The sequence below is a fragment of the Phoenix dactylifera genome, chromosome 8 (genome assembly GCF_009389715.1).
Source record: "Phoenix dactylifera cultivar Barhee BC4 chromosome 8, palm_55x_up_171113_PBpolish2nd_filt_p, whole genome shotgun sequence".
NCBI lineage: Eukaryota > Viridiplantae > Streptophyta > Magnoliopsida > Arecales > Arecaceae > Phoenix > Phoenix dactylifera.
In genome coordinates this window covers 16,104,001-16,131,265 of record NC_052399.1, presented here as the reverse complement: position 1 = coordinate 16,131,265, position 27,265 = coordinate 16,104,001, and the positions used below count along the sequence as shown (strand labels likewise).

Sequence of the window (27,265 nt, the reverse complement as noted above, 5' to 3'; positions counted from 1 at the left end):
CACTAGAAATCAAATTATTCCAGTATTTGGATCATCAGGGATGATCTTGTTTGTGCCGTACATCCCCCGATCGCGGCCTTCGTCCATTTTTATTTCGTCTTGCAAGCGCGCCACGCATTAATAAGTGGATTTCAGCGTCGCAAAATAGCTTCTGCTTGAATTGGACTCTCTCCTTGACGGATCATAGCCACGTCTGGGTGCCAACTTGGGCGTACCGTACTAAAACTTTTGTATTTGTTTTTGATATCCACGTGTCAAGCAGCAGAGCATGTATTGTGCGTAGTGGAAGGCCTTGTAGCGTCGTTCCCTGGATCCTATAAATAGGGCAAGCTTAGATCGTTTGGGCCGATGCTCTTTTTCGTTCGCTTGGTTTCCGGGTTACGAGAGTAAGCGACTCTCGTTCTGGCCCTCGTCGTTCTTCTATTCGCCCGTGCTTTTGGCTAGGGTTTCTTCGGAGCAGAAGCGGCCGTTCTCGATCGAAGAGGTGAGGGCGTCTTTTCCTCCTCCGTCTCCTCCCTCCCTCTCATCTCTCCCCTCTGCCTCCTATTTTGGTCCGTCCTCAAATTTTCGGCGGAAAAGGGGTAAAAACTAGGGTTTATGCCTCCCACATCATTCGCCGGAACTGTTTTCTATTTTTCCCTTTTTCTTTTTCTCTCTCTTTCTCGTTCTTTCTCGTTCTCAATCTTTTCGATTTCTACCCTTCCTTTTTTTTTAATTTTACCTCTTGCCCTAGAGTTTTGCGGTCACAATATATCTTCTTGCGCTTTCTGGGAAAATTTCTGGATACACCGGCTTTCATATAATCAGTGCTAAATATTTTTAATTTTTCCGGTAGTTTTCGGGGGCTTGATTCGAAAAGAAACGTTTTTGATTGCCCTTTCTATCATTGAATTAGTAGGAAAAGTTGTAAGGGAAGAAATAAAGAAAATCGTGGACTCATTTTACGTGTGATATCTTCAGCTAGTGTAGACCATGACCTGTTGAATTCACAAAAATGTGATGGTTTATCCATGTAGGTAAGTAGTCGCTAATGTCTGATTGGCTGTCACAGAGAATTTTGGTGACCACTGGGTATGCTTTTGTAAACTATCAGGGATGTGCATTTAGGTATCAAAATTACTGCACATGTACTTTTGCCCATCAGAGAAGATCAAAAAATTTACCTTTTATAGGGTAGCCATTCTTTTGCTAGTGTTTGATTTTGTTTTGTTCTAATCACTATATAGTTTTCAAGTTACAACTGTGAATTGATTGATCGAGTAGTTTTTTCTAAATGCCAGATTGTAAGCTTGAATCCGTCTATGTATCAATAAAAGAAAGAAAGTAAGCCTCTATAATTTATTGCATCTATATTAAGTTATGATTCTGCTAAATAATATTTGTTTTCATTCTGGTTTCCGTGCTTTTTTATGGCTTGATGTATTGGTTATTTCTTTCTGTTAATAGTTTTCAACCTATTTTCTTTTCCTGGTGTTCCGAGAGAAGCAGGGAAGGGCATGTTCATTCCACTGATGCCCTATCTTCCCCCCTTCCCGATAGCTATGTTATATGTGTGAGGGTTTTTGCTGTTGAATTTTTTCTGCCATCGCCGCCAAATTCTCCACAAGAAGACTTTATGGCATTATTTTTTTTTCTCTTGAACTGGAATATAATTGCAAGATCTGTAACTAGAATTCATGAATGTGCTTGATAGCATGTGGCATACAGCTGATAACTTCTGAGAACTTGTCACAGTGAAACCTGATGATCATTTGATGAGTTTTTGAACCACTAAGGACGCATGTTTTTTGTATGGAGAATTGCTGAAGAAACAAGATTTTTCCTATTTTGTTTTTTTACAAATAAATGTTTATTCTTGATTGCTTAGTGTTATACTTTGAAGTTGTCTTATTGTGACTGAATCTTTATATAAAATTTTTAATTCATGCAATTCCCTTTCTCAAATGGTGGTGGCGGTGGGGGGTGGGCATATGATGGTTGAATGAATAAAATTTGTTATGCTCTTTGTTAGTTTTTCAAATTTCGTCCTGGTTTTCATGTCTTAATGAAAAACATTTCGTTTCCATGTCCCACACAATTGGACCATATTTGTAAGTTTTGATCTTGCCTATCTTTTGGTTGATGTACTGGTTGTTTCTATAGTCACCATCTATTTTTTGTTTTGGTGTTCAAAACAAGGCACGGAGATTTCATTTACACACTCAAAGAGGCCTTATTGAAGTTTCTTTTTCATGTCCTTTTTTTTGCATTTCAAGTTTGTCATCTTCCACAAACATTGAGCAGCTTAACTCAGCATATGACCTCTTGATTTAGAATTCAGCCAGAGTGTATTAAAAAAGCAGATAATGGGCTTGTAAAGGCTAGATGGTTTTAAAGCAGATAGTGGGTACTATGAACTCAAAGACACCTGTTAAAGCATATCAGTGTTTTCGTACTGAGAATAGATACCAATACATCAACTTCATGCAAAAAAAATGATAAGCTATAAAACATTATCAACCTAACATCAAATACCATATCCACATTCATATGATGTAAAAGGTCCATAATCTAATGACAACTATTATCATCCGCCAAACATAATAAACATATGATGAAGATGTTTATGATCATGTAGCATCAGCCAAAAATAAAGATGTCTGACATGCTAGGTGGTGTGTCTGCTGTGAAGCGGGAGCTCTAGCATTGGATCTTTGGTGGTGCAATGCTTGGAAGGATGCCTTTTTGTTTCTCACTCTTCATTCTTCTCTTCCCTTCTTCTTTCCCACTTTCTGTTCGATTAGAGCACAGAATAAGTGATGCGACCCTTCTTTTAATAGATATCAACATGTCAAATCATTGTCTAATTGCTGAACAAGTCCAATTAGGAACAGTCCAGCACCTGGTATAAAGCAACAATACAGCTTTTCACTCACTATATCGATGCTTTAGGCCCTTGCACTATATGAGGCTGCGGTGACACATGGCATAGCTGCTTAGGTGCGAAATCACTAAAGTGGATGCTGCAGCTGATTTTGAAAACAATGTTCATCTACATGCTGTATAGCTGGTTGCTTGCAAAAACAATGGATTGAGTGTACTAAATATGGGAGAATATTTGTAGGCTTGTTTTTGGGCAGCATGATCACCAAAGTGCATGATTTTTAAACAAAAGATTTAGAATTATGTCCAAACATTCTTATACCCAAGAGTTTCTTTAGAAGATAAGTATAAAAGGCAAATCTTCTTTAAGCTTTTGGTGGTTTACTACAATTAACATTTTGTGTTATTCTATTTTCTTCTTGGATTTAATTTTTGGGCTGTGATTGTTACTTGAGTTATCTAGTTTCTACGTACTTCTTGTTGCTTTGTCTTGGGTTTTGGCTATATTTCTAATGTTGAACCATTTTAATTTTTTTTCTCTTCTTTTATTCCCATCTGGGTTGATCTTGCGATCAGTTCTTCTGCTGATTACTTTCTATTAACTACTTCCTCTATAGTTCTCAACAACTGGAAAGGGCATGGGATTTCTCCCTATGCCTTCGAAGAGTTTATCGTAGTAGCATTTGTCTTCTGGAATTGGATTACAACTAGAATTGGAATACAACTACATGGTTTGTGGCAACAACTCATGGAAATATGTTGAGTTGAATGTAGGTAAATAGTTGATAATGTCTGAGAGCTTGTCATAGGAAAACATGACCTGTGAACTTGACTTTTTAACCATTAGACAAGTAAATGAGGATGATACATTTTAGCATAAGACTTTCATTATTGGGTTAAACGAAAAAAATCTTTATGCATTCAGCATTTTTCTAAGATTTGTGTTCGTCTCATTTTAATTGAGCGGTTATATATATATTTGTGACAATAAAACTATTTGTGGACTAGGCGATATTGTGTATGGGATATTTTGAGATTGATGTGATCCATCAAGCAGAAAAGGAAAGGATAAAATAGCTCAAATCAGTTATTTTTATTGTTATTGTGCTACGAATTTGCCAACTCATATCCTGCTTATGTATGCAGTTTTTTGTGTGTATTTTGTTTTCTGTTTTTGTGTGATTTGGCTGTTTTGTTAAGTGTAGACGTATATTCTTTTGCCCCTCCTTTTTCCGTTGTACTTTTTCTTTCATTGGGTGACTTTCACACTGCTATTTTTATTTCAGGGTTCCAGAATCAGATGTTCACGGCTTTTCTTTGTATTACACGTTCAAGGGGTCCTTATCATAGTTATTTTGTGCGTGTTATGGTTTCTGCTGTTGAGATTAGCCACCATATCCACCAAATCCAGCCAAACCAGAATAACCTATGTAGTTTTTTACTAACTGATTAGACAATGGTTGATGTTACATAGCAAGGTTTTATAGAAATGGGACTGGTTTGTACTTGTTAGAGGGTAGCATGACAACCACATGATGTGAATTCTACATGACTAAATATCTGATCTCAGGATATCCTGTTAAATATTCTGGTTTTCGTATGTTGCTCTTTTTGTGTCTTTTTTCAGGCAAATCCCAGTGTCCATAATGGTTTTCCTTTTTCCTTGATTGATGTTTTGTTTCTTTATGTTGGTAATCTCTACCTCCTAATTTTTCTTTTGGTGTTCAGTGGCAGAGGGCATGGCTTTTCCATTTACACCTTCAAAGCGACCTTTTGAACGTAGCCTTATAGAACCGAATGGCAGGGGCAAGTTACAAAAGATCACATCTTCCATCACACAGCAGAATCAGTTGAAAGTAGTATCTGGGGCTATTATATTCCGGATGCTTTGCCCTGCTTCCAAATCTGGAAGTGTGATTGGTAAAGGTGGCAGCATTATAGCAAGGATACGCCAGGAGACTGGTGCAAAGATTAGACTTGAAGAAATTGTTCCTGGATGTGATGAGAGGGTAGTTGTTATAACTGGTTCAGAAAAAGATGCAGAAGTTGGTAAAGAGCAAGGTAAGGAAGGTGATGAAGATGCAGAAGCTGCTGATGGTGGTGATGATACCAAGGAAGGTGCAGCTAATGATGAAAGGAAAGAGGAAATTGATGCCATAGAGGACGTGAAATTAGAGAAGACATCTCCGGCGCTTAAGGCTCTCCTGCTTGTTTTTGAGAGGACAATTGAAGGTGAAGTAGAGAGTGATGGTGGCGATGAATCGAGCAACAAGTATTCTTCCGTTACTGTGAGATTACTTGTTCTTTCTAGCCAAGTTGGTTGTCTTCTCGGGAAGGGTGGAAGTGTAATCAAGCAAATGTCAGCTGAAAGTGGGGCCCAGATCAGAATACTTCCAAGAGACAAACTTCCTCTGTGTGCTTCGCCAAATGACGAAATTGTCCAGGTACAAATTTACTTTTTTATCTGAGTGTCTTTATGCATAGAAGGCAAATTAATTTTGAAATTTAATCGCAAAGGTTTCAGAGAGTGTGAATGATTTCTATCGGTCTTTCACTTTTAGGGTTTTCTAATTGGCATTGTTTATTGCATTACTCTCTCTCTCTCTTCTTTCCTTTTTTTTAATTAAAAGAAAATCTTTTCATCATTTGGTTGTTCATGTTCATCCTTGCTTTGTATGCATCCTTGGATTCGAGTCTTTTAAAGAAGCATACCTCAAATCCTTGCTTATAATATTTGTTGAATGATTAGTGTTCCTTTTTAATAATTTTCTGCAGATCACAGGAGCTGTTGATTCAGTGAGGAAAGCGCTCCAATCTGTTTCTCAGCAGCTGCTAGAGAATCCACCTCGTGATCGTGATTCATTTCCTGCAACTGTTCCTTCTGGGCCATCATCTCATTCATTTTCTTCTATTCCTCAGCCAGAAGGTCTTCCACCAGCAAGCTATCATCGTCCGATTCAGGGACCATCTTTTTCCAGTAGACCATATGATATTGCTGATTATCATTCAAGCATTGCTCCCCCTTTTTCTAAATTCCATGGAGGGGCTGCTGTGGCGGGCCAGCCTCCAGTTTCTCTAGAGCTACTAACTTATAGGTTGATGTGTTCCAATGACAAAGTTGGAAGTGTGATTGGAAAAGGAGGGAGCATTATTAAGACTCTTCAACACGAAACAGGCTGCGAAATCAAAATTCTTGAGACTGAACCTGAATCAGATGATCGCATCATAGTCATATCGGGTCCTGCGGTACTGGCCTTATTTTTTTTCTTCCATATTCTACTTTAAAAATCAACAAAATACTATATTTTTCTATTCTGATTTTCCTGTTACTTTTCTGGTTCTTGTTTGTGTATTTGCTGTATCATGGTCAATAGCTAGGAAGGGAACTTGGTATGGAGAGTTTTAGTGAGGTTCAACACTTACTAATAAATAGTTTTTATTGTAGCGAGAAATCTTTCAAACATTTAAAAGTGTACCCTTAGTTGAAAAGATATGGGATTTTGTATCTTCATCTAGTCCTCCTCCTTTGAAAGGAGTAGATTTACTTATATGTGCTATACTTTTTTGTTTTATTGTTACTACTTATTATTATTTTTACCACCACCACCACCACCACTATTGTTGATTGCCAGAAAGTGGTCTCTCTAGTCGTGTACTATGAAACCCTCAAGAACTTTACAGTGATATGCGTTAATCGTGAGGGCATGTGCTTGAGACCTGTTATGTTGCATCATTTTCTGACAACCATATCCAGGTTAGTAGCAGCCTGTACTATTGTTGACGTTAACACGAGTCAGATTTGTGTGTGGATCCATGTTCTTGACTCGACGAAAGGGCAAAAAAAGAAAAGGAGATACAGGGATACATGGAAATAATTTAAATATATTTAAATTAAATATTGTGTACATGAAAATATAAAATATATTATGTTTTAAGGTCTTCCAATATGCATGTTTCTCATTGAAGCTTCCCAATCGTCTTACAAATATTGGAACAACAGCATGTAGCAAAGTTATTGTAATACCAATATTCTTGACCAATGTTGAAAAGAACAAAAGTTCACTTTTGACATTGTTGTAGTGGGTTATTCTCGTTCTTGGAGTTGACCAACTCTAACAATATTTAGAAGCTACAACTAAAATAAAAATTTGGCAGTATCCATGTGTTTTTCTTGGGTATATCCAATTATAGTACTTAACCGACACAAATTCTATGAGCTGGTTTGCATATCCGTGCAACATTGGCCTAAAGTTATTGTTAATTAGAAATATTTGATATGAAGCTAATTTGCCAAACCTTTTGAAAGTGATAGCTGTAGAAACTTTGGTTATTTGTATACTTAGAGTTGGCATATGATAATTGCCATGGATAATGGGAATGAAAGACTTCAATCTTGTCATGCACCCATAAAGGGTGTTTGAACCCGCATTTGTCAGTTACCTTATTTTCCGATGCTTAGATCTGATATTTTTTTTCCTGCACAAGTTATCTCAAATTTTTTAGCTTATATATTTTGTGATAAGCTATATTATCTTTTGAGTTCTACATGTTTCCTCTGTCTATTGCCAAAGCGATTCATCCAATGAGTAGTTTCATGACTTCATATTTTGAAGTTAGCTGCTTGATTACATACGTCAAACTCCTGCATTTTTTTATCTATGATAAGTTTTACTACAATTAGAGCAAACTCTTGTCCTCTGTCGAATCTGTGATTTTACCATGACTGGGGTGTTTGTACATCCTATTCGGTTTTAGGATTGCCCTTGGCTCTAAATTGATACAGTAAGTCAACAAATATGCTAGTACTTTTTAAGATTTGCTCGCTATACAGTAGTGACTCTTTTGAAAAAGGGTGAAATTCACAACGATGAAATTATGTGATCTTATATTATTGTATATCACTGGCAGAGGTGATCTTATGGCCTCTTGCGTTTGAATCAACTATTCATATGCTAAATTCAATGCATGACATGCCTGTGAATGTGTTACATGCCCAACATCATTCGCTAAAATGAGCTCCATTAACTTTCATTTAGTAGTATCATTTTTTTATTGGAATTTTTAATGAACCCACTTTTGGAAACATATGTACTTTTCGTCTAGGTTCACTGGTTTATGCATATCATTAAACAATGCAAGTTGATTTTGCATTCTACTACTAAAGCGAGCATGCTTGCACTGTACTCTTATGTGCTAGAAAAAACACTAAAGAATGTGTTGTTTGTTTTGTTTCCTTTTTCATATGATGCCTTGTGTAAGAGATACCTTCTTATATGGTTGGTTTGTATGTTCAGAAGGCTTCTATAGGGTGAGAGCTGTTCCTTTCTTTTTGTTGTTAAAGTAACATGGACCTTTCTGTATAATTGGAGTTTAACCAGGTCTATTTAGGTGTAAGATTTTTTTCCCACGTCAGTCTCTTTTTTTAAGGTTCTTTATTGGGCATAATTACAATCTAATATTTTGGAGTGGTGTAAGTTGAGATTGTGAATCCTTAATCTATATTATTTGGTTAACTTGATGATATGACTTCTTTGTTATAACACCTACCAAAACAATGTCTTGATAGTCACTATGCCTTGGGCGATCTTACGCAGGTTCAGGGCATATTTGCTTTTTTTTTTTTTGTTTCTTGCTTGGGTTGCATTTACATTATCTATTCATTTTAATGAATCAATGATTTATATTACTTTGTGATTCTGTTAAACCTTGTAAGAGCATATGTTATGTGTTGTTTTATTTTATTTTTGAAATTATTGAATGGATCCTTTTTCTTGAACTTTTTCTTGCCTTGTTTAAGTGGTGCGATGCTGCTAGGCCAGTTGATATATATTCATGGTGATTTGCTAAGGGTCTTTCTCTTTGGATAAGAGAGGCATGACAACACTTGCTATTTCTTCTTCTTTTTTAGTTTTCTGCAAAAAGGCATGCTTAATGCATCGGATAGACAGTTTGAATTTGAATGAAGACTAATCAAGTATTCCTCTTATCCGAGGTGGAGTTCCATTAGCCTGATTGTGCAGTTTGTTGTTTCTCCTCTTTTTCTTTCTTTTACTTTTTAACTTGTTTATTTGTTATTTATCCAAAGTGACTTTTTATATGACTCCATGTATCTTAAAACTGATTAGTGTTTGAATGTCAACTTAAAATGGATTTAGCATGGGCACGGTCAGTTCGACTCATTGTTTCCAGGAATTTATAGGTGTCTTGGTAATGAATGCTATGCAACTGTATGCATTTTATAATTTTATAATTGTTACAGTGATAAGCAAGCTTCATTAATTTAGTTAATTGGTGTTTGTAGCTCCCAAATGATAGAATTTCGCCAGTGCAAGATGCTGTCCTTCGTGTGCAGCACAGGATCGTGATGGCTGTGCCTGATAATAAAGAGAATGCTCTTTTATCTAGGCTTCTTGTTGCTTCAAACCAGACTGGTTGTCTTCTTGGCAAAGGTGGTGCCATAATAGCAGAAATGAGGAAGCTCTCTGGAGCTCACATTCGTATATTGGGTAAAGATCAGATCCCAAAAGGTGTGCCAGAAAATGATGAAGTCGTTCAGGTCTGTCTTGACTTGTTGCACATATGTTCATGTTTGGTTGCTGTGGACCCTTTTTTGCCCTTTCATATGAGTTGGTCGTGTTTATTTTTCACCTAGTCATTGTTCCATGCTTTTCCATCTGATATTTTATATGTAATTGCTATGTTTATTTGATTCATTCTTATATCAGCATCATGACATCGGAATTGTTTCATTTCAGATAAATGGTGAATTTGGAGCAGTTCAGGAAGCTTTGCTGCAGATTACTACTAGACTGAAGCATCATATTTTCCGTGATAAATTACCTCCTGGTGGTTATCCTACTTTTGTTGAGCAAATACCTCCGTTTGGTCCATACATGGGAAGGAGGGAATCTTCACCCCCCAGGTTGTTTTCCAATTTGCCTTCATTTCCGAAAGATTCTGTTGGTCGACCCTATGATGAAAGATCTGCATTTCCTCCTGCATTTTATGGTTCGGGTCTTCCTCCTAGTCTTGAAAGAGGTGCACCATGGGGACCACAGGTAATGAGCCCCTTTTTCGGTGTTACTAGGAAATATTCCTTTTAATGATATTTGTATTATTTTTATGTTTAGGAGTGTACTTTTGATGCAGCATGACACATAATGTATTAATAACATTTTTGGTAAGAAATTAATGCTCATAATTGTATGGATAGAAATTACTTTTGCATGAAAACGAAATGCTTAAGCTAGCATATAAACATGTAGGAGCTTGAATAGAAAGAGATTTGGTGTCCTCTAGTGCATGATCTTGTGTAGAGCTCAGCTTCTTGACATTCATTGTCTTCCCAGGTATGAAACTTTACTTTCCTCGTCATATTGTGAAGGATAAGGAATACTCAGTCTTTAGGCATCTATGATTTGGTCATTTTTGCAGCAACAGTTTGGATGACTGCCAGCTGGCAGACAATGGTATGTGTAGTAGAAGTAGTGGCTTGTATGCTGATTTTCTGGTGGTGTGAGGGGTTAAGTGCATTGGCTGATGCTTTGAAATTGTTTAGATTCGTACTTATGTATATACACGTGCGTACTCAGATGCAAATATGTAGAAGTGATTGCTGATTGCCTAATATATCAAAATGATTTAGTTTTGCTATGGGCATCCTAAGAGGCGAAGCACAGGGTCGCACAAGGTTGTCAAAAGCAAAAAGGTGCCCATAAGATGATAGGACTCCCTTTTTGCCCGAGGCACGAGCGCTATAGGAATGAAAAGGAATACAGATGGCAACCAATGGGAAGGGGAGGCATGGAATTAGAATCGCAATTTTGGTTGCAAGTTTTGGAGATAAAACAAAAGTAAATGCTTGGGCACCCTGAAGTAGCTATAAAGTTCAAACATGAAGCAAAAGACCGATTTTGAAGACATTTTTTTTAAATCAGAACAAAAAAGTAATCACTAGGCATCCTATAGAAGCTTGAAATCTTCACTCGTTATTGTCATAGTTATTGCTTTCTCTTATCACTTCTATCTTCACTAGGTTTGTAGTCATCATTCACCTTGCCTATCTCCTCCAAATTTACCTCCTCTTCAAGATCTGGTTGTGTAGTTGAAGTTATTGCACTTGCCATTGCTTTTACTTTAGACATAGGACTACTTTAGCCCTCTAATAAGCATTTCAATAGAGACTGAAATGCTCCTTAAAATGAAACACTAACATGTCTTTTGAGCAATTGGCAAAAGGGAACAAGAAGAATATGTTGGACATTAATGAAACACACCTCTCGCTTTGTCTTAGGTGCTTGCTTAGCCATCACCTCAGCAAACTCACCTTGTCTCGGCTGTTGCGGCGCTTTAGGGCTGCTTTGCTTTTTTGAGGGTCTAAACGAGCGCCCAGACCGTCTTTGACAACACCGGGATCACATACCTTTTTTTATCCTCTACTTCATAAGTACGCCTACTTTACTGTGTATAGTAAAGTACGCCTACTTTACTGGAGCCTTTTCATGCCGTAGGCCCTATAGCATTGTTTTTCTTCAGAAGTTACACAAGTGTATAACAAATGAATGCAGAAGTTTTTCAGATGTGGACTGTCATTATCTGTGATTGAAAAATAAAATATTTGACTCATAAAACTCAAATTATCAACTATTGATTGATATTCTGGCATATAAGCAACTAGTATTCAGCAAAATAAAAACACCTATGACATTGAATTTTAATAAACTGAAAATGGACTATCAAGCTCGATGCGGCCAGAATTGTTAGCAGTCAGCCCCTATTCTTTCTTTATTTGCTTTTTTTCTTTTGGGAATATCCTTCAAAGAGATTTTCGTTCAAATTTTGACAACTGTTAGCTATTTTACTAGTGCTAAATCATTAGCTTCAGGTGTCGAACCGCTTCTAGTTATATAGTGCATCCCCCCCCCCCCCAAAAAAAAATTTTTAGATAAGGAGTTCCATTTACTGCTCATTGTTGTCTGTAGGCAACATGTTTTGAAATATTTATGCATTTTTTTTATTTTAAACATTTATATTTTTACAAAAGTTTTCCAGTGTTAGGACTCTTAGAGGCTGAAGTTTTGAGCGGGGCAGTGAGGGAACTAATCTTTAACAAATGTCCACAAAAGATGAAGAAATTTGATTATTACACTCATCTGTTTAATTGGTATACTTCTTCAGATTTGCTGTGTCTTGAATGAGGTAATCATGATGGAAATGCATCGATTCGAAAGAAAATTTTTTTATGGGCACTCCTTTTTTTTTTGACCCAGAAAAGAGGGGGGGTGGGGGCACAAAAAACTGTTCATGATTTTCATCAAGACCCACCAGTAAACAATCTTTTGTGCTGACCCACCAATTAAAAAAAAGCATTCAACAATTAATCTTTGATCAAACCTCGCTGACATAATTCAGGGGCCCTCCCTTAGATAGAACACTCATGGCCAAACACCTTCCCATATTTCCATGTGTTATTGGGATCATTCCCATGCATATGTGGTGCACCCAAAGTAGATAACTGATAGTTCATTCTTTGGTTTTTGAAACGCAAATATTGATTGCAGTATTCTAGTAATTGTTGCAATATACATAGATTATTCTATTTTGGAGACACATATTTCGTTATGGCATCTGAAATCCATGAATATACATCTCATGTTTAAAACCAAACCTGTGCATGTTGGGTAAATTCTCTTCCAGCGTGTCGACTTTCTCTTCCTTACTACTTCACTCTTCTATGTTAGCATGGCTGGTGTGACTCTTATTTATTGGCTATTTATGTTGGTATATATGACTTAAGACATGATCTGTTTTGCCTAACATCGATGGAAGGTATCTGACTGTAGAACTTTAAAACATGATTATCCACCCTGTGCATACTGTTGGTTTATTTTAAAGTGTTGCATGTGCATTAACATGGGCTACAGATAATTTGAAATCTTTATTTATGTAGCTTCTGTCAGTCCAATTTATGTAGACCCGTTGGAGTTGTCAACTATATTTCGGTAGATAGACAGTTTGGTTTGTTGATATATCCGCTATTTGCCTTGGAATAATTCTCTTTCTGAATGCCGGTAATGGATAGTCTTGGTGTTGCAATTATAGTAAAGTAGTAATGAACTCATGGTTGGGTTAGTGAGAGGAATAATAAGTGTGATGCATCTTGTAAGCCTAATATTTCTTTATTTGTGCAGATACTTTATTTCCTCATAGGAGGATCATGCTTTACCTTAATCTAACCAATTCCTTTTCATTCTTAATGGAATTTCCATTCCGTAAGTGCATGATGCACCTGAAAATTGTTAATAAATTCACTCTACACTTTAGTGACTCGTGAAATAAGGTTAACTGTGATTAAATGAGTATGGTTTTAGAATGGTAGTGGAGCAGCCGAAATATAGAAAAATCAGAAGAATGGCTTTCTTGTTTGGTTGATTGAGTTGTTGAGGTTTAGTTGGTTCACCTGTAGCAGCAAAGCATATCGGGTTGTGGTGCAGAGTTGTGTACCTTTTTTTCAAGCATGATGTATGATAAGGGTAGATGTGTTTGAGCTAGCTTGAGTTCATTAACCTACATACAAGCGATGCTGAGGATATGGTGAGAATTTCTTGAGATGATTTGGGTATTGGCAGCATATCCTATGGATGCTGACAATACTTGTAATTGGATGACTACAAATAATTTAAAGGACCTTTGTATTTCAGAGTAATTTGCTTGGATAGAATAATATGGATCACCAGAGAAGTTTGTTTTGAATAGCTGATATTCTTAGTCAAGCTTCTATAATGTGGGCATTTTGTTAACACATCACTGGCATGTTCCTGCATATATCCTCAAGATGTTTGGTAATTATGTATGACTGTTGATAATTTAGCACACAACCATTTGGCTTCCACAAGAAGATTTTGATATCCTAGTTTAGAAGCTCTTCTGCTAGAGACTTTGGATGGAGGGAGATGTATAGGTTTCATAGTTCTAGTTTTGGCTTGTGAAATGCATGGAGTGGAAGCATTTAATTTGTGGTCCCCATTCTTTTTGAAGACAATTTTTTTATATATGCAACATGATATGGTTGGTGCACTTCTGTTTTCTTCCTCTCTTAAGGGGAAGAGAAGTAACCTAGAAAGGGAAGGTAATGGGTGAACTGGAATGTTTAGGTTCTTTAGGCTGCATTTGGTAGAGGGGTAACTTTTGCAGGTTTATCCCCTTTACTGCACATGGGACAACTCTTTTGGCATCTGGTTGGAGGGATAAGTGAAGGAATAAGTTAGTGTGTTGATTTTCATGACTATTTGGATTTTAACACGAGGACAAAATTCTCACTTTTTGTTGTGTTTAAAAAATGAGTGGGGGCAAAATTATAATTGAGAGGACTTCCCCCAATTCCATGGAATACTTCTATTCCACCATTTCGGCAGAACAAAATTATTTGAATAAATGGCTTTGTTCGAATAAGGCTATTTTATGGCCTTTTAGGATGTTTGGCAGGATAACCCTACCGATAATCCTCCCAACTGGGGGGGGGGGGGATAACCCTCACTTATCCTGTCTGCCAAATGCACTCTTAGACTGATATTAACAGGCTGTTGTGCAGGTAAAGGAGTCTGTATTAGAATAGTAGGGATTCAAGGAATTTTGTGTCTTTTATTTTTTAAGGGCACATTGCTTGGTTCATTGAAGAATGGTAGGATTAATTACTAACCCGGATGCTTTGCATCTATTTATCTAGCTACCTTTCCTCATTCATAGAGTTTGCTTATCATAATTTAGGGCTGATCTGTCAATCTTTATATGTTCCTTGAAATGATATCTAATTCCACATTTTAATTCTGTATGAAGAACAAGTTCTACAAGTAAGACTTTTTTCTGCCTTTTGTCCTTTATTCTAAATCAATCCTGCTGATGGAACTGCCATAGGGTATGAGGGAGAGTGGTGGTCCCATTCCTATGCCTGATTACCGAGGAGGAGCCCCACAAAGAAGAATTGGTGGATTTGCTGGGTAAGTTATTCTCCCCCACTATTTTTTGTTTTGTTAACATTTTAGTATAATTGGACTAACTTATCAATCATGGGATTGCTTGTTTTTTTATGCAGTGGAAGTCAGCCAGCTGTTATTACGAACACAACTGTAGATGTTGTTGTTCCTCGATCTCTTGTACCTTCCATATATGGGGAGGATGGTGGCTGTCTAAGACGAATTCGTGAGGTTTGTCTTGAGATTTCTGCTGATTATGCTTGAAATCATATCCTTGATACCTGCAAAATTACATGTGTCACATTTTCAGATTTCAGATGCAAAAATTACCATTACTGAACCTAGACCTGAAGCAAAAGAGACTGTGATTATAATATCTGGAATGCCCGAGCAGACTCATGCTGCCCAGAGTCTTCTCCAAGCCTTTGTACTCAGTGAATCAGGTGCACCTTGATTTGCCAACTGCAGAAGGTGATCTCTTATCCTTCTCACATAACAGGTATTGTTTGTTTTTTCCTCTCAGCTCTGTCTGCTCGCAGGAGACACTTTGAATGCTCCATTGTGTTAATATATGAACATGTTGCTGCTGTAATTATGTTACTTATAGTTCTATTATTTTCTGGAGCTTGGGCTGTGTAGGTATCTAATCTGTGTATTTTCATTTGTGCTGTCACATATTTACACCCTCAGCTGAAGGCCAAGAAGCGTGACGAGGGCAAGAACATAATTTTGCAGATTAGAGACTATAAGGTTCAAATTTTCAGTGGGACACTACTAGGATCTTTTTAATTTTTGAAGGCACCAGATCTTTCCAGAAAGGAATCAACCAATTTGAAATGAACACTTAATATAGCTCACCTAGTTGATGTATCTTTTGTGACACACAGTGAACAGACGAACCAGATAATGTTTGAAAGTTGAAACCGTTGTGCAAGAAGCAACATTGGCATTTGGTTATGTTGAACTTTTATTTTGAGAGATTATATGCTTGTTTCTCTTATTTTCATGGATATTGCATGCATCTAAATTTAAAAATAACATTCTTTCATGAAAGGTTTATTGCGTGACAAATTCTGGTAGGAACGTTGTTCCGTTCCAGATTTTTGAATTAAATAGGAGGCCTACACTGCAGCTATCATCCAGACTGAGTTTGATTTAAGTTATTTTTCTAAGAGCCGAACTGCAAGCATACTGTTGATACTGTTGATTATATTATGTTCTCCATGCTCTTACCCTCTTTTAGAGTTCTGTTCTCTCCAAACCTTTTCAGTGCAATGTTCAAATACTCTTGCTATCTTTATTGGTATGGGGTGGGATATCCATTTGAATAATGTCCCTTTGCTGGAATGGGATTTTGAATGGCTCATGACCTTTGGAGGGAAGGTTTGTTTCTATATTGTCCCAGGAAAATTATCAGAGAGATGCACAATGTTCCTACTATCCTGGAGGTCTGTTCCCGTATTATTTTTGAGAGGGCCTCTAGGATTGATACTATAATTCTTCAATGTTTCGAGTTAAGTTGGCTATTCTCCATCCTAAATTTTTGAAACCCTACATGGCTTTGATATCGTTGTGCTCAATGACATGAGCTCTGTTGATGGGTATAAGAGTTACTTCCTTTAGGGGTTTCTGGGCCTTTTTCCTTCCTGATCAGAGGTCAGGATTTGACTTTTTATAAGGTGTTTTGAAAGCCTTGCAATCTGATAAGAAGTGCATGTGCTTGCTTGGTTTGTTTTTGTTATTTATTGAATTTTGAAGAAATGTAGTGGTGCCATCATCTTGGGCTGCCATGTAAGCTTGGATTTCTCTCAAATTTTATGACCAGTTGCTTTAATATGGAAATAAGTGTGCTCTTGGTGTCTTTAAATTCAAATGGGATCTCTTTCCTTATTTTATTTGGTGATTTATTTGTGGGAAACAAATTACACTGTTCGCCTGAACAGGCTAAGCTTTGGGCAAATTGCTGAAATTTGGGAGGATTATGTTGTTACATGCCTGGGGCTAGATTAGCACTAAATGCTTCAATGATGTTTTTTTGCTCTTAAGTTTGATGCCATCCTTTGTTATCTTTGTTTTCTCTTTTGTTTTGGATTCCACCTTCTATTGTTATATGCTCATTTTCCGATTCTATTATCTTACAGCTAAAAAAAAGTGTAAGATGCTTTTTCGGCTAATTATTGTCATTTGGATGTATGTAGTTTAATGTATGGAGGTATTTCTTGACTTTTTTCTCCCATGTTGAGCAACTTCTTTTGTTAATTATTAGTTCTGTTTTGTTCATTTGGCAGTTCATATACTTTCCAAGCTTCACATAGGGACTAGGAAGCTCACCAGGTTGCAGACTGAATATTTTCTATGTGTCCTCCATGTGAGTGGAGCTCTTCTGCCCCATTAATTTTTGGTTGATAATATTCACAAGCGTTATCTACTATACCAGAAACTGATATCTAACTTAGATGCTTTTTGTCTTGCCTTAATGATATGATCGACTTGCTAAATTTAAGCGATTCACAAGTAAGGAACTTGGTCGATTGTATAAATCAAAAGCTTTGGTTCGCTATGGGGTGGTTTGGCTTGTGTAATAGTGTTTTTATCTACTTGCGATGTCAAGCTTTGGTGCCACTTGAGGTTCTTCAGTTCTATTATGCTGACCATTTTTGAGGAGGAAGAAAAAGAACTCTGGTGATCTTGCTGATTCTTAGAAAGATCTGAACATCTCATACTTAGCTAGCTAGAGTTGGCTTTGCAAACTTATGGGAGTTTTTTGAATTGATAACCCTTGGCAATCTCGGGAACACATTACTGCCTTGATGATTTTAGGATATCAAGGGGCTCTCTGTTACTTAAGCAGGAGAATTAAGTGTCATAAATATGCCGGATTTACGTTACCTAGGTAAATCGCAGAGTTCTCCTGATTTTACACATCCACTTGTCAACATCATCATGTCTCTTATGCTCATTTTGTAGTGCCTTGACAATCATCAAACATTTCAAACTGGCTTTACTAGATCTTAGGTACTGAGCCATTCTATATGAGACTCCAATGTTCCCCAAGATTACTGGAGTAATATTAGCTTTTGGAAATGTATAGATTCATAATCCATTTATCACAGCAAATCCAGTACATTCCAGTTATTCTATACAGTTATATAATAAGAGGAACCACCCTGAAAGTCCTTGGTTTGGTTCAGCTTTAACTTTTAGTTACTAGGAAATTTCACTGAAGATTAATAACTTGAACTTAGTTCTGATTGTAGAATATAATAGTTAATATCCCTATGAATTGTCAGGAGGGCCTCACCACATGCTTTGGCTTGTTTTCCTGCTAACTGTTAATCTGTGATGAGCACTCATTTTACTGAGAACCCAAAATCTGAACATTATGTAGGTGACAGAACTTTCATCTCATAGATATTTTTCAAAGAATGGTACAATTATTAAGCATTTGGACATTGTTAATACATTTGCATGAAATAAACCAATAGATTGACATGAGATTATGGGGCTATTTACCTTGCTTTAGGATCTTTTAATCATTTCTTCAATTCTACTTTGAATTGCTTTTCTGTCAAGGGTATTTTTTCTGTAGTTTTCCATGTTGCGGTTGTATCCTTATCAGTGCTGCCGTGTCGTTATCCAGAAGTCCTTGTTCTTTGTTATCCAGAAGTCCTTGTTCTTTTATGCGACGTTTCTTATGTGGCAGATAGTAACTCTGGTATTCTGTGATAGCATTGAAGGTGTATTCCCCAGGTTTGTTCTGCATGAAATTTGCTCTAGAGTACTGATAAGTAGTCAATTTTCTTATTTGGAGTAACATAAGCTAAGCTATGATTCATATTCACAATCCAAGAAATTGCATGACAATTTTTAGGTTTATTATATTTACGTTGTTAGATTATTGCATTGCTATTTATGAATCTACTTGGAAAATAATTGAGCATCAACATCAACAAGGACTTTTTAGACATGAAGGGTGGTAGGCCTAACTTCAAGTTCATGTCGCATTTAAACTTTACCTCAATTTTAACCTTTACTTCCATTAGAACTATTACCAAGTGTTAACTTGGTGTTTACATGCGACATCTGAACTCAAACATGTTTACAATCTTTAGGTTTATTATCTTTATGTTGTTAGATTATTGCATTGCTATTTATTAATCAACTCTCAGAAAATAATTGAGCACGAACATCGACAAGGACTTGTTAAACATTAAGGGTGGTGGGTGTAACTTCAAGTTCACGTCACATTTAACCTTTACTTCCATTAGAACTATGACCAAGTGTTAACTGGGGGGACGAGCTTTTTGTTTACATGCATCTGAACTCAAACATGTTTACTTGAGTTTGCATGCAACATCTGAAGTCCAACGTGTTTTCTTCTTTTTCTTCTTCTTCTCTTTTTTTTATTTATTTGGGTCCACTTCTTCTTCTTCTTCTTCTTTTTCTTTTTCTTCTCTCTCTGGTTTGGGTCCACATCTTATGCACACATAAGTCATTCTATTGATGGTCTTATACACCACCAGGCAATAATTTGTAGGCCCCAGCTTTAGATCCTTATGCTATCTTTACCTAGATAAATACTATGGGTGTGTCCACATCTTATGCACACATAAATCGTTCCATTGATGGTCTTATATACTACCGGGCAATAATTTGTAGGCTCTGGCTTTAGATCCTTATGATCTTTACCTAGATAGATACTGTGGATGTGTTTAGCGTTGCCTTAAAAGAAGTGCTTTTATGGCTTTTAAAGCAAAAAAACACTATCTAAAGAATAAAAAAAAATGCTTTTAGGAGAAGCTAGAACATGTACCTTCTGGCCTCTCCTTATCTTTTTATAAAGATGAAGCAACACCAAGCACACTCTACATTGTTCTTTATGTAGAGCTTAACATCCTATTCTCTGCACCATGAGTTTAAAACCATGCAGCATTCATTGCCAAATTATTATGTTAACTACAATATAGGGTGTATAGATGAATAGTGTTACCTTGTTATTAATATTTAATTTATATTGTTTGTTTCTCCCAAAGGTTTGAAAATAGAGGGTGCATTTATTAGTCATAGTACGTGCAAATTGCAATATAGGGCATAGTTATGACTCATAATTGTAATGATTAAATCATGTTTTCTTGAGAGAGAGAAGAAACGAGATCCATCCACATTGATTACCCAGGTACAGACTTTTGAGGATGCACCATCCAAGAATTCAACATTGAATCTCTGGTTACAAATCAGAAGGGTGTGACTGCTGGTGTAAGCCTCAGTTAGTGAAGATGAACTACCTTATTGCTCAAGGGTTTTGTTAAAGTCATGTGAAGTGAATCACGACCTACATGGTACAATATTCGGATCCTTCCAACTTGGACCAATCCAAACTATGATCAATGTTCACCATGTTATTCGTAGTTTCGTACGTACTGCAAATATGAATAGTTCATCACATGGTATGCCTTGATGCTTCAAAAAATCTTGGTTACTCTTGATTTAACTTATCATTGCTGTTGAACTTTCATCTTAATTTTCATGGATGTTTATGTCCTCCATTGGTTTTTTAGCCTGACGTTTTTCTTGAATTATACCGAGGTAAATAATGTTCATTATTTTTGATAAATCCTTCTACCTTTGGATTGGGAAGTTGTAATTAGTTGACCGAGAACTTTGATGGGCAACAGTGGTGATGATAGAATCTCATCTTGTAAAGGGAGAACACAATGGATACATAAAAATAAGGGAGGAGACATAGAAGGAAGGAGCAAAAGGGAGGAAAGCCGAAACAGGTAGAGAAGGGGGGATGATGGGAGAAAATAATCAGTTGAAAGAAGTGAGAGTAGGAAAATGGTAAATGGAGCATTGATTCTGAAATCGTAGAAACACTTTTTCCTTCAAAAATACAACTAAAATTAGTATGTGCTTCCATTAACTCCCTTGTTGGACAATCTCAGGTGAAATACCTAAAACACCTCTGACATTTATTGATCAGTTGGCAATGATGCTTAACATAACCCTTTACCACCTCATAGAAGTTCTGGCCTAGAAATATAGGCGAGTTCTGTAGAACCACAACCATGCTCCCAAATCTTAATTGTGTTATGGTGGAGTTTGGAGTTCCAATTAGTATATTTGAGTATAGTGTTGATATTTTTCGTATACTTTGGAACACCTGTTGTTTCTTCAAAACATGAACTCTATTTCTTTTTTATTCTCTTCTCCCCTCATGGGCACTTCAACTTTGTTACATCGCTTGGTTGAATATGGAAGAATGCAACTCTTTGCTCCTCTTCACAAGCAAGGCTGTTCCCCTTTTTGAAGAATATCAAGTTTTAACAATCAAATTATAGTAATTGTGAAACTCTTCTCTTTGTAACGTATGATATTATATGATGCCAAGTTGCAAACAATTGAGCGGTGTTAGCTGATTGGTTCGTTGATCATTTGAAGAGGAAGATTATGAAGGGGATAAAAAAGAATGATAGAGGAGAATTTTATGAAATCCACCGCAGAAGAATTTAGATCATCAACATTACTCGGTACTTGTTAATTCAGTTGGACCCATATATAAAGATACGTAACCCAGCGACAGTTTAAAAATTATGTTTGCTAGTCTGAAAGGACTTTCAACTCGGCGATGATGTCACTGAGACTTCTCAACACTATTAGACTCAAGAAACAATTCCTTGATGAACCTTAACACCATAACAATATAAAATATGTATTTTCTTAATATCTGAACTTCCCCCTTGGACTGTACAAACAATTAGAGGACCTTTAGTATTCTCAGAAATTCATCCGTAATCAATATATGTTTAAGAAAAACTCAAAACTGTTCTTCCACTATACTAGACCTTGACCGTAAATTTGATGTAAGAAAACTACAGGGAAAAAGAAATTTACATAACTGAATTTTATGCTATTTGCTTGGGGCTTTTAGTTACCGACATTTAAAAAAGAAATTTAAAGCTTTCTCCACATTTGAATGTGGATAGCAACCACTGTGTCATGGACATATTATGCTGTATTTTTGATGATAATGCCCGTGAATCTATATAGTTTTGTTTGTACCATTCTGATAGACTGCATCAGCATGGTACGAACCTTTGAAAACCACTAGTAATAATGGTTGTGATAGTTTTGTGATCCAATGACCCATGTTTACCTTTTGAAGAACACTTCTACCCTTCACACATTTTTTCATTCATCTGGGAAAGTTAGTCATACTTAGATGAAAATATTAATTTCTTATTCAATTCTTAACCATTGCTGCAGGGAGACTCTTCTGTATTGTTTTCAATTCTTATTGTCTTCATATTAGATTGCACCTTAAAGGGATGGTTTGGTTATAGGTGTGCACTGAAAGACCATGGCATTGTGGTTATTTCATGCATCTCCATTTGAATCTTCTAGGCGCGAGGGTTTTTCATGCACGTGAACTTAGTCTCTTTATTTTGGTATTATGTTCATTGGATTGATTGTTGAAGGCCTTTGTTATATTGTTCATTGATTTTTTTGGCCATCTAGCTTTTGACTGTTATTCATCGGATCTTTAGTAGTTCTTCATGGTCTTACATGCTTGTCTTATATGCCGAAAAGAAAGATTTATGGAGGAAGATGAAGTGATCTAATTGCTTAATGTTATCATAATGCATGGTTCGAACTTAAAGGTGAAGACTAAGCGGAATAGGAGGAGGAGGAGAGTAGGGAGTAAAGCAAATATACATGCAGTCCACTTCACTATTAAAACTAACTCATAATGCCTTCATAATTTGCCAGTCTACAGGGGTTTCTAATTAAGTGCACGCCAAAAATGTACTTATGTTGCTATATGTAAACTTATACATATGATTATGTGATTAGTCTCTTTAACCTGGACGATGAACAAATATTATAAAATTTATGCTTTCTAACATTCATCTAAAAGTTAACACCAATTATATGTAGGAATTTCTTTTATACATTATTCCTCCAATTATCGTGCATTATTTTCAACTGTCAACTTAACTGCATCGATTTGGCCAGTATAAACTTTTTAACATTTGCCTAAAAGTTAATGACGGTAATGGATTATAATTTCTTTTCAACCAACTTTAAAAGTTATGGTTTACATTATTTTCACCTGTTATTGGCATTCACTAGTTTTGGCAGGTGAAGTTTTGTTACTGTTTTTTTGGACTAGTCTGTTGTGCAAATTTGAAATCATGTTGTGCTGCTGGTTAGGAGAATGTTAGATGATTTCAGATTTTGGCAGTTGGTATATTTCCTCTATTTGGATATTTGTGAGATGTTAGTGGGCCCTATGGGGGATCTGGCCTTTGTGACGATGGTTCATTTTAAAATCTTGCTGTGTTTGGTTCGTGAAAACAAATTTCTGATCTGAGAGCCAATCTGCCCAAATGTGATGAAGATTGCATCTATGTATATGTATTTTGTGCAATTAGGAGTTAGATAAGTAAATTCTTTTCTTCTCTGTTGCTTTGCTTTTCTTTTGTTTTTGGTCAGCATCTTCTGATTTTCATGCCCTTGCAGCCGATTCTAGTCCTCTAAATATTTGCCACTTCCAAATAAAATTCCTGCTGGCTACATGTATTTCCTCTTTGATGCTTGAATCCAGTCATATTGGTCTGAAAGATGTTTGATTCATATTTTGCTGGTTCCATTTATGAAAAATTGTAGGCTTATGTCAATGCAGTCAATACTTGGCCTCTAAATATTTGCAACTTCTGAATAAAATTTCTACTGGCTACACGTGTTTCCACTTTGATGCTCCAATTCGAGTCATATATTGGTCTGAAACATGTATCATTCATATTTGCACTGCTCGGATTCCTCTGATTGCTTATATGCTCTGTAACAATTAACGTGGTAAGTTGGTTGAGTGTTTTTGAGAGCCTCTTGCCTCAAGATTTTTTTTTCTGGAGATATTTGGTTTACTACTGATTCCTTTTTACATTCTTCAGAATTGTCAGCCCTGAGTTTATAATTATGCTAGCTAGGCTTTTTATGGTTCTAATACCAGCATGATGATTTTTTCCCTGCAAATCTTCTCTCAGAAAATATGCTGAGACGTCCCTGGCACTATATCCAACTGGGAATATTTCTCAACTTTTTGCATCTTTATTCAACAAATGCCCCTATCCTTAAACCCTTGTTCTTGGAAGTAAGTCTACACGAGAATGCCTAGATTTATTTAAATGAGGATTGGATTTAGGACCCAGCTATTTTCATCATGAGTTTATGGGAAAGGAGAAAAAAGCTACGTTTCACATTGAGACAAGTTGAGGACATTGAAACCTTCTTAGACTATGACCCCTAGCAGTATTCTACTTGATTGATTTTATAAATTTATCTTTTGCACAAAATTTGCTATATTGGTTGGTACCGTATTATACCGAACTGGTACCAAATCGGTATGCTGTCTTCTATCTTATTGACACTTGGTATGCCTTGCTTTCTTGCACTGTACCATATACCAACATTATATACCAACATTATATCCAGTATGGGTTCGGTATCAAGATGTTGAACTTTGATTCTATATATCACAAATTAGCATTATTATAAAAAGCAGTAAAACTATTATGTATTCCTCCTCATGCTTTTGCAAATGCATATTTCTTAATGTTGAGTATATGACACCATGCATATTCATGGAGACTGAATGGAAATTTCAAGCTGGAGTCTGGTGATTTAGAATGGGCATTGATGTTTCAGCAAACAGTTATTTGCCACTAGAATACTCGAGCTCTTTTTTCAAATTAAGGGCAATTGTAACTTTACCCACGATCATATCTTTCAAAGATATCTTTTATTATTGCTTAGAGCATTATTTAATAGATAAAATCATCAGTAAGATGCTACCGGTAAGACAGCTGAGTTTATATATTTTAGTAGGTAGGATTTAGTTGCACTCATACTATTACTAGCTTGTTAATCAACATTTTGGCTGTTGCTTGAATCCATATCTACACTAGCTACATTAAACCGAATGGAGATTAGGTTTTGAAGTAGATTGTTGTATCTCGTACAAGAAGTTGGATAGGTGTTTTGACTGCTAGATTGATGAGGTGGAACCAGCAGGTAGATCCATATGCGCATGCCTACAAGCTAGCCAATTTAGCAGTATAATTAGTTTCCTGGAATTTATCGAAGGCGCTGAAAAAGTGGAGATTGGTTGTAGCTTGAATATCCAGTTTACTGTTGTGATCTAAACCCCTAAAGCATAAATTTTGGGCGTTGTATAAATGGCTGCCGTCTGCCCCTTTAAAGCACCCAGCATTTCAGAGTTGGGTTTGGAGATGGGGCACAGAAGATTCATGAAATGATCTTGAATCTCCTAATAGGGCCTAACTGTAGTGATTTCTGACAGTGAATCCAGCTCTTCTTGCTTTAGCAAAAAAAAAAAAAAAAATCCAGCTCTTCTTTGTCATCTTTAAATGAACCATCAAAATTTACTTCCCCTGCCCACGGGGAGGGGTACTCGATATACCAAACTTCATTGGGGAGGCTAGGTCAGCCACGTGATGTGGTATGGTAGTTGTCTTGAAAAGCCTTTCGTTCTTGGAATGTAAAAATGGCTGCATAATTTTGTGTTCGCTCACTGCAATTTCAATTCTACAATTCCTGCCAACATTTATATTTTTAATGTTTTTCAATCAATCTAAATATAAATATAGGTTTAAATATATTTTCAAAATGATTGGAATTTTTATTCAAGTTCAATTATTCATTTTTCATATTCTGTCCCTTTCGCATTGCATTCTGTCAGAAGTTCAGGATTGGGGGTCTTTTTTAATTTTGAATTTTTGTTGACGTTTAACTAGGTGGGTACTAAATTGAGTCTTAAAATCCATTAATAATGTGATTTTGGAACTTATTCCTTTTAATTGATCCGAATCTGAATCCAAAGTTGATTTTGTGTGATAAAGTTTGGGTGGGGTGTGGCTTGGATCCGACTTGAATTTCACCCCTTTGCAATCTGAAATGTAAGACTATATTTATTAAAAACCTCTACTTTCAAAAGTTCTGCTACTAACAAGAATCTCGAATTGGGTGTTTGACGGTTTATCTCATTGTTTATCTAGTTCTAAACGTATGTCATTCTAATTTCGTGTAAGTCTTACGTTTTTATTGGCTATTGTGGGGTTTCAGTAATGGTAATTTGTCAATTGATAAGGGTTTACGCACTGGGTTTGATAGTGGCCGCCAGATTTTAACCTTTTTACATCTGGAAAATTTCCACTTGTTTTGTTGGCTCCCATCCGGTGCGTCGTGTGTGAAGCATGAATGGTTGTTGTATGAGTCTTACGTCTCTTTGAAGATAAAATAAAGGAAAATAAAAAACGAGCGCCGCCTCTGCTTGCGTGGTTACCAGAATAATCGAAGCGGGGTTTTGGTTAAGTTTCCAGCTACAAAAATTGTGGTCCATAAAGATGATATTCTTGTCAAATCCAGTGCGATGCCTGCATGATTGTAGTCCAGAGTGTAACCACCAGCGCGATTTAGATTTGTGATTTTCTGGTATGGCTGATCAGTTATTGATCACGTAAAATGGAGTAATGATATTTTTTTTATTAAATCTCTTTTGGCATCTGTGAAGCTCTATCCTTGATTCGAATTTTATTTCGTGGACGGGAAGAGGTAAGATGTCGTCTCTGCATCTCACCCTCTGTCTGTATGTGGGCTATTTTGGGGACTTCTCCTGAGGGTGCAGAACTGTCATCGTGGCGCCATCGGCTGTGATGAAAGGCGCAGGATCCAACTGAGGCGGTAGGAGGAGCTCCTTTGATAGCTATGTCTATGGATCTGAGAAATAGGATAAGATTGACGCGTAGGAAATGAAAATTCACTGGCAATCTATGAGAGCCTTTCCATTGCTGTAAGGTTGTGTTAGCTCCGTTTGTTGTTTGTTTGTTTGGTGGTTGGGATAGTGGAAGGGGTTCTGTTAATGGCTAAGGGCAAGTTACCATGTGTAATTATTTTCTTGTACTAAACATACAAAGGCTAAGTTCGCTGCAGTAAAAAAAATTGGAAACATGATGAGTCCTAGATGATAGGATAAATTTTATTTCATACAAGAGGAGGAAAATAGTGTGAAAGGATAAATGTATGGTATAACGTTTTGATCTGTTATTACAAGAATTAAATTACCCTCTTAACGCGTTTAAAGAAAAACTAAATAAAATGGCAACTTATGGATATTTTTTGTTTTTTTTTAGCGGAAGGATGAAATCGTCGTTCTCCCACTGTTTCGAGGGGAAATGGTAGTAAAAAGAGAATCGGGCAAAGGGATAATTGGTTTTTCTTCGTTCGTCCACGTGGGATGCCTATGTCCAGACGTCAACTAGAGGCTGCGGCAAGACCATACACATTATGAGTCACGACATGTACCATAGAAAGATGAAACAAAAATAATCAAGATGGAACAAATTCGGTCT

At 36.5% G+C, this 27,265-nt stretch overlaps 1 protein-coding gene across 22 annotated transcripts; it reads left to right on the top strand.

Annotated features, from left to right (window-relative positions):
- Positions 1-342: 342 nt before the first annotated feature.
- Positions 343-27,174, top strand: LOC103702503 (RNA-binding KH domain-containing protein RCF3-like). 22 transcript variants are annotated; one of them, XR_003384765.2, is made up of 11 exons: positions 344-484; positions 4,591-5,306; positions 5,638-6,108; positions 9,164-9,418; positions 9,618-9,920; positions 14,776-14,858; positions 14,954-15,065; positions 15,145-15,333; positions 17,123-17,202; positions 18,538-18,584; positions 22,496-25,239. XR_003384765.2 is itself a non-coding variant. In XM_026802756.2 (9 exons), exons 2-8 carry the CDS (start codon positions 4,602-4,604, stop codon positions 15,286-15,288), a joined length of 2,073 nt encoding a protein of 690 aa, XP_026658557.2. In that variant the 5' UTR covers positions 343-484; positions 4,597-4,601; the 3' UTR covers positions 15,289-15,333; positions 17,123-24,416. The 22 variants fall into 22 exon arrangements, 5 of the variants coding, with proteins under 5 accessions (XP_026658557.2, XP_026658558.2, XP_008783181.2 ...); XR_005512863.1 differs by having other exon boundaries at positions 18,475-18,584; XR_005512859.1 differs by having other exon boundaries at positions 20,011-24,416.
- The last annotated feature ends 91 nt before the right edge of the window (positions 27,175-27,265 follow it).